Source organism: Musa acuminata, chromosome BXJ1-5, assembly GCF_036884655.1.
Source record: "Musa acuminata AAA Group cultivar baxijiao chromosome BXJ1-5, Cavendish_Baxijiao_AAA, whole genome shotgun sequence".
NCBI lineage: Eukaryota > Viridiplantae > Streptophyta > Magnoliopsida > Zingiberales > Musaceae > Musa > Musa acuminata.
The window spans coordinates 16,134,272-16,152,500 of NC_088331.1; the positions used below are offsets into that span (position 1 = coordinate 16,134,272).

The following is an 18,229-nucleotide window of genomic DNA, read 5'->3' on the forward strand; positions in this document are numbered from 1 at the left end:
ATAATAATTACATTAGAATCTTACCATTAATTTAAATATATTGAAATTTAAGTTTTTTAGAGTTATAATGAAAATACATCTTCTCTGGAAGATGTATCACCGTAAGATGATGCCAATGGTTGCCACTAAATCGTAGGGCAAAAATATATTGATGTTGTAATTGATATTGTAATTCTTCATTTCATCCCAAACGAACGATATGCTTACTGTAATTGAAAACAAAAGAAATTAATGGACAACATATAAATATACACTCCTTTATTACCTCGAAACCACTCCACAAAAATAATGATGGCCAAAATTTATTTCCTGGATTGTAGAACAACACGACAAAGTATGGACTCATAAACATTTATAACCTAACCTCTCTATCAATTAACTCACCCATATTCGTAGTATGATAATTGGGGCTGGTCGGATTTTGGGTTTTGGGTTTTGGGTGTTGTTTGGGTTTAGCTTCGAGCCCACCCTCTTTGTGACCTTTGGGCAACATTTTTGGTTCCCCACAACTTTCGCAGACTAGAAAGAAAGAAAGCCTTTAATATGTCATCATAATTAAACTGATATCGTTTCTTTAACATGTGATTCGCCAACCTGACAACAGCCCTACGATCCACCCCCAAAATTTCCTCCTGCGAGGTCAAACACGCCGCCGCCGCCGCCGCCGCCGCCACTCCGTGCCATCCAAGGAAGGGCTCTCTCTGTTTACTTCCGTCTTCCGTGCTGAACAAGTCCTCGTTCGTTTCGTGTAATGGCGGCGCCCTCACCACCCACCTTCACCGTCCGCCGGCAGGAGCCCGTTCTAGTGCCCCCCTCCGAGCCCACCCCTCACGAATTCAAGCGCCTTTCCGACATCGACGACCAAGACGGTCTGCGTACCCACATCCCCGTGATCCAGTTCTACCGCAACAGCGTCCCCTCCATCTCGACGACGGGAACCCGAGGAGGACATCGCGACCCCGCTAAGGTGATCCGCGAGGCCCTCAGGCGAGCACTCGTCTCCTACTACCCCTTGGCAGGACGGCTCCGGGAAGCCCCCGGAAGGAAGCTGGTGGTGGAGTGCACCGGCGAGGGGGTCTTGTTTGTCGAGGCCGACGCCGACATCAGCCTCGAGCAGTTCGGAGAGGCGCTGCACCCCCCGCTCCCTTTCTTGGGCGAGCTCCTCCACGACGTCCCTGGTTCCGGTGGCATCCTCCATTGCCCCTTGGTGCTGATGCAGGTTACCCGATTGCTCTGCGGTGGCTTCGTCGTGGCGCTCCGCTTGAACCACACCATGGCCGACGGCGCCGGCCTGGGCCAGTTCATGAACGCCGTCGGCGAGCTGGCTCGCGGCGCGGCCGCCCCGTCCGTATCCCCTGTGTGGGCGCGCGAGCTCCTGGAGGCGCGCATTCCTCCTCGCATCACCTGCGTCCACCGTGAGTACGACCCTGTGCCGCCGTCCGACGCGAGGGGCCCCGCCACCACCGTCGTCCCGCTTGACGACATGGTGCACCGCTCCTTCTTCTTCGGCAGAGCGGATGTCGCCGCGTTGAGGAGGTGCGTGCCTCCCCACCTCCGCGACAGATCCACCTTCGATATCCTGACCGCGTGCCTATGGAGGTGCCGCACGATCGCCATCAGCCCCGGCGACGAAGAGGAGGTCCGCGTCCTCTTCATCGTGAACGCGCGTGCGAAGCGCTTCGCCGGCCTGGGCCTGCCGGCCGGGTACTACGGGAACGCGATCGCCTACGCGACAGCGATCTCCACCGCCGGCGAGCTGTGCGCGAGGCCCGTGGGCTACGCCCTGGAGCTGGTGAAGGAGGCCAAGTCGATGGTGACGGAAGAGTACATGCGATCGGTGGTGGACCTGATGGTGCTGCGTGGACGGCCGCACTACAAGGTGCGGGGGTCGTACCTGGTGTCGGACGCGACGCGCTCCGGGCTGGAGCTGGTGGATTACGGGTGGGGGAAGCCGTTGTACGGCGGGCCGGCATGGGGCCGAGTGGCGAGTTTCCACTTCCGTTTCAGGAACAGCAAGGGGGAGGAAGGGGTGGTGGTTCCCCATTACCTACCCCGCACGACCATGGACAAGTTCGCCATGGAACTGCAGAAACTAATCGAGGAAGCTCCTCCGACGATGAGGAGTTCACTGTAGTAAAAACTCGGACGACGTACTGCAAATAATTTTGTTATCACTAAATTACTATTATTATTATTATCTGAATCGTAAATAGATAAAAAGTCACGAATAATAATGTGTTTTAGGTGATAACAGTCAAAGATCTTCCGCGAAAACAAATAACGTATCAAGAAAAATCTTCCTCTCTTGAGGGAAGAACATGTATAAATATAAAGTATTGTGTATTATTTCAATCAATGTAATTTTTTTCGGACTTGAGCTGTGATGGATGATCCTGACAACTTATCCTCACACTTGAGATATATCTCATAGTCAGTTCTTCAAATGACACTGGTAAATCATATGTGCAACAGTACTTCCCTCTATACTTCCCTCTTGTTGTATCGTCATGAGACTGAACAGGAGACTAAGCATGCGAGTGCGGGAACAATTGGCTAGGGTGGTTTACAACTTGCAACAAGCTTCGACAACATTGTCACATGAAGAAATGAGTGGGGCTAGGGATCCAACGACCAAGGCTTAAATAGCTTAAAGGATGAGATGATCCTGGCATAACCATAATTTATGGTCCAGATTTAGTATTGGATTAGGTGCGCTTGGGATGTTGAGCATCGCCGACAATCCTAGCGTAACCATAATTTATGGTCCGGATTTAGTACTAGATTGGGTGCGCTTGGAATGTTGAGCATCGTCGGTGGACAACGAAGAAAGCCATTGACATAGCCTAAAATATCATAGCTAAATAGTAGATTAAAGAATTGAGTAGTTAAGATGTGTAGTTATCACCTTTGGATAATTTGAAGGGGATGAAAATTACTGCATTTATGGAGATAAGGCCTGTATGTGGGAAAGTACTGTGGTTCCCTGCAGGAATAATAATGGGAGCATCAGAGATAGATGATGAGAATATATGAAGGATATGTATCAATATGTGGGAGCAACTAGAAGTCTGCAGCAATGACAATGATCAGGGAGGAAGAGGTGTTGGTGGCAAATGGGTTGTGGGTTGTTGATCAATATTGACAATGATCAATATTGTGTAAAGTTGTAGTCTCTGTGCAGTAGTTCTACAGTTGGAAACTTGGAAATGATTCCGGATGCTGCTTGTCGAGGTGAAGAAGGTAGAGTAGGGGACAACAACTTGAGAGAAGAGCATATCACTGTTGATGTAGTTGCTGTGACTGCTACGACAAAGAGGGCTGCTGCGGTTCTACTTTTGTAGGAAGAGGTAGAGGAAGGGCGATAGTAAAGAATGTCGCTAGCGTAGGGAGGAGAAGAGGGTGTGGCATGATGGCCCTTGTTCAGCTTCGAAGGAGATCGATGTAATGATCCTGGAGGACGTCCGTGGAAAACACTGCAATTATAAGAGCTCGATGGAGGAAGATGCCACTGTTACTACCACATTTCGCCAGCCGAGATTAGGTGGAGTCAGGTCTACTCCGAGATATTTAAAAGTGGCATTAGTTCTGATACCATAGAAATAAAATAGAAAGAAGAAGATTGCATTGATTGAAATAATACACAATATTAGCTCTAATACCATAGAAATAAAATATAAAGAAAAAGATTGCATTGATTGAAATAATACACAATATTTTCCTCAATAGAGGAAGATTTTCCTCAATAGATTTATGATATCTTATCATGTAGTTAGGGAGATATTGGCTGTTGTTGAGGTTGTTATCGTGGGAGATCTTTGACTGTTATGAATGCCTTTCTACAGGGGACCCTAAGATGTCTTCATGCAGCAGTCTCCTGGCTTCATCCACCCTCAATATCCAAAGCATATTTATAAACTACAAAAAACTATTTATGGACTTTGTCAGGCTCCAAGAGCTTGATACATCGAACTTGGCTCATTTTTGGCATCAATTAGCTTCATCAACTCTAAGTCTGATACCTCCTTATTTCTTTATCACCAAATGGTAATATATTATATCTTTTGGTATATGTGGATGATATTATTATCACAAGCAACAATCCTATGAAAATCAAGGCATTCCTCATGCATTTAGTAGATCGATTCTCCTTTAAAGATCTAGGAACTTTGAGCTATTTTTTTAGAGTGGAAGCAATATACACATCTTCCGAGCTCTTCCTATCACAACAAAAATATATTTAAGATCTATTATCTAAAACGAACATACAAGATGCAAAGAAAGTTACAATACCTCTGTCTACTAGCGAGTCACTCAAACTATATGATGGAAGCCCTACTACAGACTCAACTCAATACCATCAAGTCCTTAGCTCCTTATATTACTTATCTCTTACTCGTCCAGATATCTCATTTGCAGTCAATAAATTATCTCAATTCATGCATCGATCATATACTATGCATTGGTCTGCAGTCAAACGAATATTGCGATATCTTCACGGGACTATCAATGCCTCTTTTTTCGTAAACACTCATCTCTTCATCTCCATGCCTTTGTTGATGCTGATTGGGCAGATAATTTTGATAACAGAACATCTACATCGGGGTATATTCTCTTCCTTGGACCTAATCCAATAAGTTGGATTTCCAAGAAGCAAAAAATAGTTATACGTTCAACAACTGAAGCTGAATACCGTGCTATTGTCATCACTGCTGCATAACTCAATTAGGTCATGAATTTCCTCAAGGAACTTGGCATCAATATCAACTCTACTCCTATAATATATTGTGACAATGTCGAAGTCACTTATCTATGCGCCAATCCAGTATTCCACTCACGCATAAAACACATCGCCATCGACTTTCACTTTGTGCGAGAATAAGTTATCAGACATCAACTACATATTTCTCATGTACATACGGTTGATCAACTAGCGCCTACTCTCCCTATTTCTTCTCTCTCCGTCTTTTATTTTTCCTTCCCTCCATTTTTATTTGTCATACTCTCCTTTTTATTTTTCCCACTAGTGGCAAAACTTCAAACAGCCAAAAACTTAAGAAATAATAATAATAATAATTACAAGACCCTAAACTCAATTATCAAGTTCTTTCATTTAGTACGACGGTAATTACAAGTCCTCACATTTTTAGGAAAAAGAAGAATTTCATTTTATGATTCGGGAGGACGATAATTCTGTGTTTGTTTGAGAGCGGTGCCTCACATCCTCGAGGTCTTTTCTAATCAATCGGCATTCCAACCTTTCCTTTTAAAATAGTGTTCAATGTTCAATCTTCATCGTCGGATTGGTCTTCCATTCCTCCTCTTCCAAAGTTGGAATGATTCTCACCTCACCAACCCCTATCCAAATCCTTATAATTTTTTTATTGACCTCAATCGAATGAGTATCGGTAAGAGTTGAGGTTTCAATGGATTTAATATTAAATTCTATAAATTATTGAAGTTGGAGGTTTCAACTCCCTAATCTCATATTTTATTGCTAATAAGCCTAACCCTACGGGTATCAAACACTACAAACACATAATAACCTTCTATGATATCCATTTATAAACTCTTGTATGAACTACTTACTTATTAACATAATCAAATGGACCCTTGTTCAATTTGAAGGTACTATTGTATGAACTATTTATAAACTCTTAAAGAATCTTTGAAGGTACTTGACCTAATCAATATATTGATTCTTTTTTATATTTTGAACAATACCTTAAAACAAAATATGGTACAGTAGGGGTCTATGATAAATCGACCCTTATTCAATTTGTTATCGATTTAATCCTAACTTTCTATCTTTAATTAAATTCTTAAACATACATATGACCAGGATTAACTAGTGAAGATTTTGTTTTTTGGAATTTCGATCCTAATGCTGGATTATTTTTTTAAAATCATCAAGAATTATATTATCGCCAAAAGGCTATTAATAATATCGATGGGAAACTTCACCCATAGTTGTTATAGATGTCCTAAAAACATCAGTAACCTAACATAACATCAGGAAGAGGGATTCAGGTAATGGCCTCATCCACTCCCTCGATAGTCAGTCCCAAATGGCTCACTCTACTATTATTGTGAATGTGGACGCCAATATGATTTATGATCTCATATGCTCTATCTAACCAACGGGGATCGATCATGATTGTCTTACCACTTTGTTCCAATCCAGCCATCGTCGATCAATTTCGGGACTTGGTAAAAAAACTATCGTGATGATATATGTATGGCCCACCCCCCCAACTCCTAATCCTGCTCGTTGTTGTGTTGATTTAGATGTTTCTCCTCGTGGCACCAAACAAATGTTCTGCAATGGGTGGAAGAAGGTTGTTGATTCGTGGTAATGGGGGATGGAAACGTTTACACAGCAATTTTCAATTACTTTATGTGATTCATTTTATTTTTATTTTTGCTAAATAGCCTGAAGCATTCATTCATTCATTCATTGTCCGCACATCCATTAGCTGCTTGTATCAGGTGGTGATTTGCTATATCTCTGTTTGGCTCTCTTCGCTGGTCTGTGATCGACATGTCCAGTCACAAGCGCCATTCTCTTGAACATCATCACGTATGGCTTCTTGCATTAATATTCTTCATGGCAAGTGTTGTTGTATCTTGTTGGTCTGTACCACCGAAAAGATTTTACCATCCTTGATAGTTTCATCTTAGCAACATTCTGGTGCTTGATTTGTTCATATAAGTGTTGGAGATTCATATTTAGATGGCACCAAGCACTTCAGATTGTATTGTTCATAGCTTATTTTAGTGTTCATAGCCCATATATATCCATCCTTTTAGTGTGCTTTTAGCTGACTGCCTCCTCTGAATTATTCGTAGCTTGTGCATTAATCAATCAATGGGTTGCAGACACCCCCAGCAGAAACCCTTCATCTGCAATAATTAACCTTCTTTTACTTTCAATAGCAGAAGCATATCCCGTTCTACAAACACACCAAGTTATCTTCACTTACAAATGAATGAATGAATGAATACCCAAGTGCAATACTACACACACACACACACACACACACAGATATTGTACACACAAGACGACTAGCACTACTTCCATCATTTCCTGTGGCCAGACTGAGGTCTATTGCTGCCATTCTGTGTAGTCAAGATTCCATGTATTGAGAAGCTGGTGGATTTGTTTTCGTCTTATCCACAACTGCAAAGCATTTTCTCAAGTGATTAATGTTTGTCTAACTTGCAACACCACACCAACATCATACAACGATAGCCAGCGGCAGTCATGGACGTACCATTACTCCCACGAAACTCCACTTCGCGCCATTCTTGAACCAAGGCACAGCAGCAGCACATCAGGTGTGAGAGGAAATCATCACATAAACCTCCCTAACAGGCAAATTTGTAACACAGAATCAGCCATACTTGATAACCTCTTCTCTGATATCATAATCATGCTCACTGCATCGTATGTGGAAAACTAGTATGCTGCAGATAGTCGAGCAATTCAAAAAAACAAAAATTATTGATGATCGATGATTGTTTAACCATGTCCGTCTCAAATTGAAATGATGCATAAATTTAGATACACACATCAGTTCGATAGATTTAAAGTTCCTCATGTCTACAGAGACAACTTTGCTAGGTTGAATAAATATAACAGACTTTGGTCTGATAGCCTTCCGATTAACATCTTCTATCAAATGGAAATCCTGTATCCATCGAAGCAGAAGCATAATAATTACCGTAATGTTCAGCATTTTACGAAGCTTTCTCCTGATGCAACATGTGTAACAGCAACAGGATAGAACCAATGCATACGCCATGAAGTCATTGCATGCTTCCGCAGAAGCTGACACCACCAAAACACACGTCAGTTTAATTCTTTAACTGCTAAATCGCTTCCGTGTTACATTATCAAACTATGTAGCACAGCATTACTTTTGAAATTTCAAATCAGTGTGCTATATACATGACAAATATATAAACTTATTTCTGAGTCCGAGTTTAGCCGAAAATTGCAGTTCAATACTAGAGGCTGCAACCTATTAATGCATAATTTTGGGTTGAATCATCTCTGTTCAAAATGCCATTCTGTTTGGCATGACTTATTAGATGCTAAGTTTAAAGAATCTTTGGCCGATGAAACACTTGCCAAAAATGAGCTTGTGCTTCAAAAGTTTGTAATGCAGAAAAGAAATCAAAGTAGCATTATTATTTTCTTACAACTTTTGGAACATTAATCATACCTGACAAGAAATTCACATCCCTTGTTGTCAATTACCCGGATGCGGGTCATTAAATTCATGAAAGTGTTTAGATCTCTTAAATCGTCATAGTGGTTTTCTATTTGAAATATGGTCTACGGTGATATCAAGATACAGATTTGCAACCCCCATGGCCCCCCACCCCCCCACCTAGAAAAAAAAAAACTTAGTATTTCTGCATTCTACTATTTCCTATAATTAGATGCATGCAATCCCAGATTAGCTTTCTCCGAGAATAAAAATCCAAGATGAATGCTTCTAATATAAGAACAAGTACAACATCGACATACAAACATGTCTGTTTTTTGCCACCGAAGCGATTTTTGAAAAAGTCCCACAAGGGAAACAGCATGTCTTGATGCCTGCAATTTACCAACCAACCATAGTCTGAATGTCAGATGTAAGAAGATGTCATAAAAAATTCAAATGTAGACAAGAAAAATGAAGTCTGTTGAATTGAAAAGAAATTGGTTCTTGATTAATATTTATATTTTGGTTTAATGATCTGCCCATCAGTAAAGAAATGAAATATCATGTATCACCCACTATAGACTGTTCAGATATGCCAGGATAAATTTGCTAGATATCTGAAGGGCATCTGCTGCTTATGGTTGAATGAATTTTGAATGTGAACGTTTTCTAACATGAGATTGCAATACTTGAGGACCTTCTTCTACCTTCACTTGGCCATGAAAACTCTCCTTAATGCTTGGGGAGTGTACATGTTAGGAGTTTGCATATATACCATCAGTTTGTTCTTTATTATAGTTAAATTTATGTCAAATTTATACATATCAGAATGTCATTACTTCTATTGTACAGTGTGTTTCACTTACTAGTTATTAGTCAGTCCTTACGGGGTTCACAGATATCAAAATGGTCGATGTAGGCATTAAGCAGTCTCTGATTGCAGCAGCAGAATCTTTATAGGCAGTTGCAGCTACAAGAATTTTCTTAATAGTCTCTTTTCTCAGAGACAGAGACAACAACCATGGCCTATTGCACCTAAAAGCCAATCTATCATCAAATCTACCTTCAGAATTGATTAAAAAGGCAAAACCTAATTGTAATGCATTCCATGTTTCTCCATAAGGCAGAAAAAGGATGCAAAAATGCATCTTATTATAATAGCAAATCAAAACATCAAATTATCTGAAGAAACAATGACTAACCATATTTTTGAACCTGGATACTACACCATCCATGTAGACTTTTTTCAGATCATATTCAAATCTGAGTGGAATTACATGCGCCATGGATGCATTAAGAAACATGGGAAAGAGGGAAAGTTTAAAGTGTACACTATCACGGAGGATCTGAAAGTTCAAAAAGCAAACATAAAACTATACAGAAACAGGAAACTGAACCAGAATATGATGCAGAAACCAAAAAAAATTATTGTACTCGTGTCAAATTAACAGTGTCAAGAGGGAAACTATCATCAAGATTCGTTATCTAGATCCACATTTATGTTAAAGGCAATTAGGAACGATTGAATGTAACCAGGAGATGGAACTAAAAATAAAATCCTATGGGACTAAATATTACGAACCATTTCAGGGTGGATCCACACATTTAATGGGGGATAAATAATGGACATACTGAGGGTAGTAAAACATCTTGAAACTGGATCCTATATTCATCCAAAACAAGATAACTAAAGCTGATTCATTGTAGAAAAAAATATGCAAACATGATCATAGGGACAATCAATTTCCACACCAACTGTATGTATCTACAAGAGTTGCAGGTGAAAATGGCATACACAAAAATGGCTCTGAGCAGCAACCGAGTAAATCTGAGTGCCATTCTTCATATCTGGATGATGCCTTATTTGAAAGAAAATCATGACCAGAAGAAGCTATAGATGAAGTTCTGCATGAAGTGCAAGATGTCATTAGATATTCTGATATTCTTATTCACAATGGCTGTTATGGATATATGAATGGGTACCCTAAATAAAATTAGGAATTTGTGAAGGACCCATGAAGCACCGACTCATGGAGCTGCTGTCTCCGATCATGAGGAAGGTTGGTGTCCTAAGCAGGCCATGAGTAGGTACAAGAAATATATTCATATTGTAAATTATATATTTCTCTTTTGAGAGGAAATGTGGCTGAAAGTACCTCACTTGTAAAATTATGTTGAATTATCAGTCTTAGACAAACCAAAGGGTCGATGAAGCTAATGAATCATAGAGAGTTGAACTAATGGTTGTATTGACTGTAATTGCGTGTTTCTGCATATCAAGTATATTTTCTTTGTATAAGAAAGGGTATATAAGGTGACGACTACTCTTAAAATAGTAGTTCAAAGGTTAATGGATGTATAATTAGCAATGCCCAATTATTGAAGAAAAAAACAAACATTGAGTGGCTGGAACCAATATTTATGCATGGCAGTTATCCTTTTGCATGAGTAGCAGCAGAGCTAACCTTGATGATGCCTTGCAAGTGTCATCTTGCTGGCTGTAATAGTTCCCATAAGAGGAATAATCTTCTTTGCCATCAAGGACATCAACAGATGCTGACTCCACATTTTCATAATTCTTCAGTTCTACGGTGTTCTCCGGGAACGCACTTGCCATAGTCTCGGTTAGTCCAAGCAATTGTTGGATAAGTCCGCATGCACCTACGTCTAGGTTAGTTTGTGATCTTTGAAGTTCCATCTGAAGCTTCTCATTTTCTTTCTGAAGAGCTTCATCAAATGACATGCTTGAGTCTGAACAAGAAAGAGACTTTTTGAGAACCATGCTCTGACTTTTGCAAGGAACTGGATTTAGCAGAACATCTTGCACCTTCCTGTCTTCTTCATCAAAGCTATATTCACATTGGTCCCTTTCAATATACTCCAATCTTTCCTGAAGGATCAAATCAAGCAGGACATATTCAAAAAATGACACAGGAATTAAACAAGAAATTCATTAGGTAATAATCCTCTCAGTTGATGGTCAACCAGCTATATATCCAACTAATATCGTCCGAGAACAAGTAACCAAATACTTTATTTCTTTAAAGAGGATATTGTACATTGAGTGTTCAGACTAACTAATATCCTAAGAAACACAAGGGAATACCCGTAGCTTCTTCCGGTATATGAGAAGCTCATACCCGGCATCAGACTGTAACTGAGATGTAAACCAAGACAGAATGATATGATCACCAAACATTGGTGTTATATACACCACGAATTTTGGTAAAGTAATTTCTATGTATGAGCATCCGATCTCAGAATTTACCCATTCATCATGATTCATAACATTTGGGATTGCAACAACATATCTGAGAGACCAGAACAAAATGATGAAACAAATAGTAACCTTTTGAAAGAAATTCAGAAGAACACAAGAGGTATAATAAGAAATACATGGGATATTTCATTATATAAGGTGAAATCAATTGTATAGAAAGATCTTTATTAGAATCGCTAGTTGTACTTTGTCTCATGCACAATAGAAAATGGGTGATTCAATGATCGAACAAGTATAGCTTTTGCATAATCTCCGAGGGTCAAACTTAATATCCTACCAGGTGTTATTTTATAAGTATTACTTAACGGTTTCATTGGCTCGCGGTTTAACTAACTATTGCCTTTAACAAAGCTAAATGATAGGAAAAGATCCACATAATCGACTCCGAAGAGTTGAGATCTTAGGACTGACCTAATGCAAGCATAAGAGCAAGTCACTTTTGGTTTTTCGTCTTCTATTTATTCAACACATGATAGCAAAAGATGTCATTTCTATTTATTCAACGCATGATGGTAAAATATGTCATCAATGTGCCACAATCATATTGGGTACTAGCTTCTGGGAACCGATCATTATGTATGTTAGAAATCATAGCCTACTGTATGGCAATCGCAATACCAACCGACCATTAGAATTATGCCTAGTCGTTTGTGACATATCAACAGCACTCCCAAACACAAACAGAAATGCTAATTAGCGTCACATTGTTATGATTTCTGAACCAATTGAAAGTAGAATTTTCATGTGCAAGATCAAATCTTTAAGATTATTAATAGTGACAAGCTTTTAGATAGATGTAAATAGCATCATCGAAATTGCCCTAAATGAAGCATGTGGAGTTTAAATTCTGTGTCGATATTTTCAATCTGTTCATCTCAGCATCAAAGATGGACCATTGTCTACCAAATAGTGACTAAAATTGGCTTATCAACAAAGCAAGGCAAAAAGGTAGGACCATAATGGCTTATTGCTTGGTAATTATCGATAGCGAACGGGAGAAGAGCAATAACACGAGATCCATACCCTGATTCTATGTTTGTCGACAAGAGTGATCAGTGGAATCAGTCTCAAGTACCGATCGATCTCGCTCTGTGCCCTCCTGAACTGGTAGACGATGTTCCACCCCATGGCCAAGAGATACAGGTAGCTGCGGTCCTGACAGCTGTTGACGAGAATGTAGGACCTCCTCAGGGCATCCTCGAGCTGCTCCAGCGGCTCGCGCGTCTCGGGATACCTCTTGAGCTCCGAGATCTTGAGCTGCTCCAGGAGACTGCCGATAAGCTTCAGGTGCTGCGCGAACCGCCGGCAATTCTTCTTGTGCATCCGCGCAACAGAGGCGGCCTTTACGATCATGCCGATCAGGCGGACGGCGTCGAGGCCGGTCAGCTGGACGACGTTGGCCATGTCCCCCATATACTCCCAAGATGACGGCATCACAAGGTCCAAACACCTACCTCTCAGAATTGAGCATCACTGCTGTAAGAGCAATGAAGATAAAACACATTTATCAAGCAGACGGAGTCCTTACAATCTGTGGATATTTCCTCCGACGACTACCACATTACAACAATATACGATCAATAACTTTTCCTTTGTCATTCTGACATGACTAACATAGCAGAGGATGCTCGAATGTAAGCCTGAGGAGGAGGAGTCGGACCGGGAGTCGTTTACCTTTTTCTTTCACCTGGAGTGAGGCTTAGATTCTCATATGAGCAGGATTCCTCATCTGTGAATCAAAGAAAGAGTCCTCTACCTTTTTCTTTCATCTGGATCGAGGCTTGATCTTTTCTTTTGTCGGTGCTCCAAGAACCTAACCTCTTTGGCACTCGTCGGAGGAAGGATGTCTCCACCTTTGAATCAAACAAAAGGGCTTCTTCTTCGAACATCAGATATCTTGAGAAAAATATACATCACAGCATTCTTTGTCTTCACATTACGGATTCCAACCCATCCTTCTCCACTGTGGTGGTGAGCAGGGGCTTGCTCTGACATTGCTTTGCGTAGAAGAGAGACAAATGTAGTAGTTATTGTATAACCTGTTTGCACTCGCTGCTCTTGAGAACACCGAGAGAGTTGGAGAGGAAGAGAGAGAGAGAGAGAGAGAGAGAGAGAGGACAAAAGAATTAAGTGGACACCCAAAAGAATTGGTGGGCAGCCATCTAACGAAGCATGACGAGGTAAATAAAAAGTTCGAGCGAGCATTCTCATGAAACATAACACAGCTCTCGACACCAAAAAGAGAAGGGAGGAAAAGTGAGTCGATCGATGAATTTGTTTCAGCTGGTAACCATTTTCTTTTTCGCTTTTGTATTTGGTTATGTCATTATGTATTTGCTTGTGGTGGTAGAAATCTTGTGGACTGGGATGCATAACATGTTGATAACAATATGGGTGGTTCATGCTGGGAGGACGAGGACGTAATACGTTATGTGGTGGTTGGGCCGTCATTTTGGGTGGGATCAAACGCACACGTGGTTAGGACGATGATGTTGATAGGTTATGACAGGCGTCCATGTCACGATATATACGTCCCACCTGCCATGATCGATGACGCTCAGGTGACGACGTGCCAACGATTCACCGTCTTCTTCCGAGAATCACTTTAGCATTTCCTAATAATCTTTTATATTGGCCTCACTCTGCCAACTGTGCTTTAAAGTTGCTGAAAAAGATTGATTGATAATCCACTGATGGTAGATCGTGCTGATATATATATATATATATATATATATATATATATATCCACAGATGCTTGAGATCCCGGATGAGGATCAACGGACGGTTGAGATGCATAATAGGATCTCATTCATGGCTCTTGGATCTAAAACAAAAAGGTCCCCAATATCCACCAGTTCATTTCTACATCTAATTTAGGTATCCTTAGATGATTTTTCTTGAATCACGAACCAAACCAAACCGGGAATTGTGGAATTTTTAATATTTTTCCGATCGAACCGAACCAATTAATTCTGGACGATGATGCGGTCGGACACACCTCCAGGCCTGTTATTTGAGTGGATTGGGCCGAACGGGTTCAACGAACCAAAATCGCCGCGCCCGTTGCCACACCTTCTCTCTCTCTCTTTAGCCCTAAGTGCCGCAAATCTCCTGCCGTTCTCTATTCACAGAACCAGATGAGCGGGAGCGCGTTCAATGCGTTCAAGGCGCGGGTGCCGATCGAGTGGAGCCCGAGGCTATACATCACGCTGGTGCGCGGCCTCCCTGGCACCCGCCACCTCCACCGCCGCACCCTTGACGCGATGCGCCTCCGCCGCTGCCACCGTACCGTTGCTCACCGCAACACCCCCTCCCTCCTCGGCATGCTCAACCAGGTCCCCCGCCACCGCCGACTACTACTCTCGTCCTCCTCCTTCCGTTTCCCCCTCTCTTGATTGCTGATTTGGTGCCGGTTTGCTCATATTACCCGATCATCAGGTGAAGCGGTTGGTGGTTGTGGAGACGGAGGCGATGTTCAACTCCAGGAAGCAACAACAAGAGGAGCACCGAGCCTTGCGGCCACCCATCGTCGTCAGCCATTCCCCTCCTCCCACTACCTCTTCCGCAGCCGATTCTGCTAAGTAGCTACTACTTTTTCGTTGCTCAGATCGCTTCGGTTGGGTGAAAGTTCGTCCCTCTATTTCTCTTTATTTTCCCCTCCTGCTTTTAGTTCTTGGCTATTCTTGGGAGTTGTTTTAAATGGTAGTTTCGCTTGGCATTGCGCTTGCTTTCAGTTTGCTTCAGTTTGTGGCTGTCCGGGTGCAAATCGCTTGGAAGTCTCTAAAGAGAGTGATTTGCAAGGGAGAAGATTGTGTTGTCTCAATTGCCTTAGGATCTTACAGTTCGTAGTGGCATGACATGTTGTGAAATACGCCTAGTTTGAGAGCAGTAAAAAGCATACTGTTTTATTTGACTTAAACAACGAGTTAGAGAATTAAAGCCAAGTGTTCGACTAAATGTGACAAAGGTATGTTGATAGCACATGGATTTAGAGATCAGCCACTGTCTAATATTTGTTCGGGATTCAACTTTTTTTTTCCTTATAATCTCTCTCAGGAGTCAAGAGTATGCAATCCTACCACAGGAATTAGTATGGAGTAGCAAAGTCAGCTGATGTCCAAGGGTCTGTCTACATAAACCATTGCAAATTAAGGATGAAGGGTTACCTATTGAAGATTTTGTCTGATTTTACCTTTTTCTGTGTTGGTATTACTCATCATTTCAGATTAGGTTTCCAGTGCATCCATAGCTCCATTTAATTATTTGAGTGACCTCCAGCATTGTTTGTTAGATAACAAACTGGAATATTGTTAACTAGCTTTTATAAAATCCACAACTTTTACTGGCATGTCAAGTCTTTGCGCACATTGGTGCCATGTTCAATTACCGGACTGCCGGACTCAACTTATTCAAGGTCATGACTTTCAATGATATTTTCAAGGTCTTGACTCTTGACTTTAAATGATATTTATAAGATATATGCTGTTCCCATTGCTTAAATTCTGAAAGTATGATCCCTCAACATTTTGGTTGCAATAATAACAAGCAGCCTTAATGTCTCAATTATTTGGGGTCAGCTAGATGGATCTTTTTCCATTGTTGAACTCTGTCAACATCATTTGGTTAGTTTCCCAAAATTCTATAACTCTCACAATCTAGATTTAGCACATCTTGCAAGCAAAAGCATTCACTTTTAACATGTAGCTAAATCATGTAATTACTCAACCGGCATGTGCCACACATTTAAATCAAGGTGACAGCCTAGATCCTTGAGTGAGCGCTTGTGACAACTAACAACATCACTCAACTAGCAACGGCAGGAATCTCAGACTAGAGATATGACTGGTTAAAGTGTCAAATTATCCTGTAAAGAAATGCAAATTAGTTCATTCAAGGGAACGTGACAAACTCAGGGATTGTAGGACCGATGGATTGCATTTGGTGCTACCCTTTGATGCATTTGGAAATGCATTGTACCACACTAAATTGAAAAATCATCTGCAGCATTTTCCAACTTATAAAGATCAGTTCCCATAAAGAAACACTATCTGAAGTATCTTAACCTACTTTCAATCACTGTCTTGGCAACTGAAATCTCAGCTTAACGTATCTTGAAAAAGGATATCTTTTTGCTATCATTGAGCAGAAGATGTCAAAGATTAGACTCACTGTCCATTTCCCCAACTCAGAGAGTTGTAATATGCCATTATAGAGGAACTAGCACATGGATATACACTCCATCAAGTTGTAGACTTCTCATGTGTTATATTAGCATATCAAATTCATGATTTTGGAATTTAAGAGCTATGTCTATGTATCTGTGCATAAATTCCTACACGCAGAGGAAAATTGAGTTTCTAAACCTGTTTTTGATCATGATTTAAACTCGCCCGAGCGCCTCGTGTGTGGACCAGGTGGCAGCTTCAATAAGGTGCCTCCTAGGCGCTCGCCCGAACCCAGGCGCCGGGCGCTTCGGGCGAGTGCCCGATTCAAATAAAGCAACCGAACCAGACTTTTAAATTTGGTTCGGTTCAACAGTAGTTAGTAATGCATTTCCTTACCCTCAAAAGCAACCCTTCATGCCCATGTGACACCGAGGAAAACTGATTTTGTGTCTATACCCGTGTGCATAAATTCCTACATGCAGAGGAAAACTGAGTTTCTAAACCTGTTTTTTATGTGACTATGGGATCTAAATCAGTCTCAAAATGGAACAAAACCTTATTAAGATCAGCAAGCAATGAACATAGAAGAAGTTGTTATCTTAAATGTGTGTCCCATTGAGACAGGATTATATGGCAAACTACACCTGAGAAGTTGAAAAGGGAATTTACTACAGCAAGCTGGAGTTGATTCTGTACCACTTGTTCCTTTTGGAGTTTGTTGAAGTTCTAAATTACATATAAATTGTGGGGCTATGGAGGAAATGTTGGTGAAATCATCGGTCTTCAGGGCATTAAATAGTAGTATATATAATTCCATAGGTGATACAAAGTTTGCAAGGGAACTTTTGGATGTGTTCCATTATCTTTGGTTGAAGAGACACATGCTGCTTTTATTTATTATAAATCTAGTGGACTTTGTTTGTTGACGTTTTAATAATGTCTGTGTTTCATCATTGAAGCACTTATATTATTGAGATGCACTTTGTCTCCATCTTCTGGACTCCTTTTTTCTGAAAAAATTTCAGAGGTTTGCTTCTTTGTTGTTTGAGGTAAAATTTTAATGGGAATTTATATTTGCTTGTCGACAATGTAGGCCTAGTAACAGACTAGACTTAGCCTGATCAGCTTCATCTCTGCAATTAATTTAGCAAGACCAGGTATGAATAGGTTTTGTGATCTTACAACCCGGTAACTCATCCCATCTTAATGACTTGTTTCATAATCAGATTGTGCATGCTTGTACTTGGTCTGATCCTACCTGCATACTCGCACATTGTATATATATGCAACTACCTATGGGTGGTGGAGCACATTATTGCAATCTGGTGAGAACTATGACATCGTCTATGGAAATGTGGAGAGATTAGTTATTCGACTTTTTGATTTAAGTGACCTTAAAATAACGGAACACTTTACTTCATGAAGTTGACTTTGGAGAACTCTAGTTTGGTGTGTTTTGATGATGCAAGCACATCCATAGATTCAGTTTTTTTTCCTTTTTGATTAACATTGACTTACTAATCCCATTAGGCACTTCATGGTAAAATTTCATTTTCTGTTTCCAAGGCATC

The 18,229-nt window shown here is 40.9% G+C and overlaps 3 protein-coding genes across 9 annotated transcripts in view; 2 read left to right on the top strand and 1 right to left on the bottom strand.

Annotated features, from left to right (window-relative positions):
* The first annotated feature begins 553 nt into the window (after window positions 1-553).
* Window positions 554-2,374, top strand: LOC135673862 (benzyl alcohol O-benzoyltransferase-like). Its single transcript, XM_065183246.1, has one exon. It carries the CDS (start codon window positions 752-754, stop codon window positions 2,132-2,134), a length of 1,383 nt encoding a protein of 460 aa, XP_065039318.1. The 5' UTR covers window positions 554-751; the 3' UTR covers window positions 2,135-2,374.
* A 4,527-nt stretch (window positions 2,375-6,901) lies between these two features.
* On the bottom strand, window positions 6,902-13,746 carry LOC135586058 (cell number regulator 13-like). Of its 7 annotated transcripts, none has more exons than XM_065183249.1 (8): window positions 13,168-13,742; window positions 12,517-12,943; window positions 10,679-11,103; window positions 10,009-10,118; window positions 8,534-8,605; window positions 7,722-7,828; window positions 7,272-7,365; window positions 6,902-7,177 (listed from the first exon to the last, which is right to left on the bottom strand). In XM_065183249.1, the coding sequence occupies exons 2-8, from the start codon at window positions 12,925-12,927 to the stop codon at window positions 7,125-7,127; spliced, it is 1,272 nt and encodes a 423-aa protein (XP_065039321.1). In that variant the 5' UTR covers window positions 12,928-12,943; window positions 13,168-13,742; the 3' UTR covers window positions 6,902-7,124. The 7 variants fall into 7 exon arrangements, 6 of the variants coding, with proteins under 6 accessions (XP_065039321.1, XP_065039320.1, XP_065039322.1 ...); XM_065183248.1 differs by having other exon boundaries at window positions 12,517-12,969; window positions 13,168-13,741; XR_010513470.1 differs by having other exon boundaries at window positions 7,133-7,177; window positions 8,538-8,605; window positions 12,517-13,744.
* An 824-nt stretch (window positions 13,747-14,570) lies between these two features.
* Window positions 14,571-18,229, top strand: part of LOC135673866 (uncharacterized) — a 4,010-nt gene continuing 351 nt past the window's right edge. The window contains exons 1-2 of the mRNA XM_065183257.1: window positions 14,571-14,828; window positions 14,932-15,120. Of these exons, the coding sequence (XP_065039329.1) occupies window positions 14,631-14,828; window positions 14,932-15,078 (345 nt within the window). The 5' untranslated portion in view covers window positions 14,571-14,630 and the 3' untranslated portion in view covers window positions 15,079-15,120. The remainder of the gene's footprint in view (window positions 14,829-14,931; window positions 15,121-18,229) is intronic.

Coding starts and splice junctions, on each gene's coding strand:
- LOC135673862 (XM_065183246.1), top strand. CDS start 752: ATGGCGGCGCCCTCACCACCCACCTTCACCGTCCGCCGGCAGGAGCCC.
- LOC135586058 (XM_065183249.1), bottom strand. CDS start 12,927: ATGCCGTCATCTTGGGAGTATATGGGGGACATGGCCAACGTCGTCCAG. Junction 7,829..8,533: donor GGCAAAAAACAGACATGTTT/GTATGTCGATGT, acceptor TGGTGGTGTCAG/CTTCTGCGGAAGCATGCAAT. Junction 7,178..7,271: donor GGAGTTTCGTGGGAGTAATG/GTACGTCCATGA, acceptor AATGCTTTGCAG/TTGTGGATAAGACGAAAACA.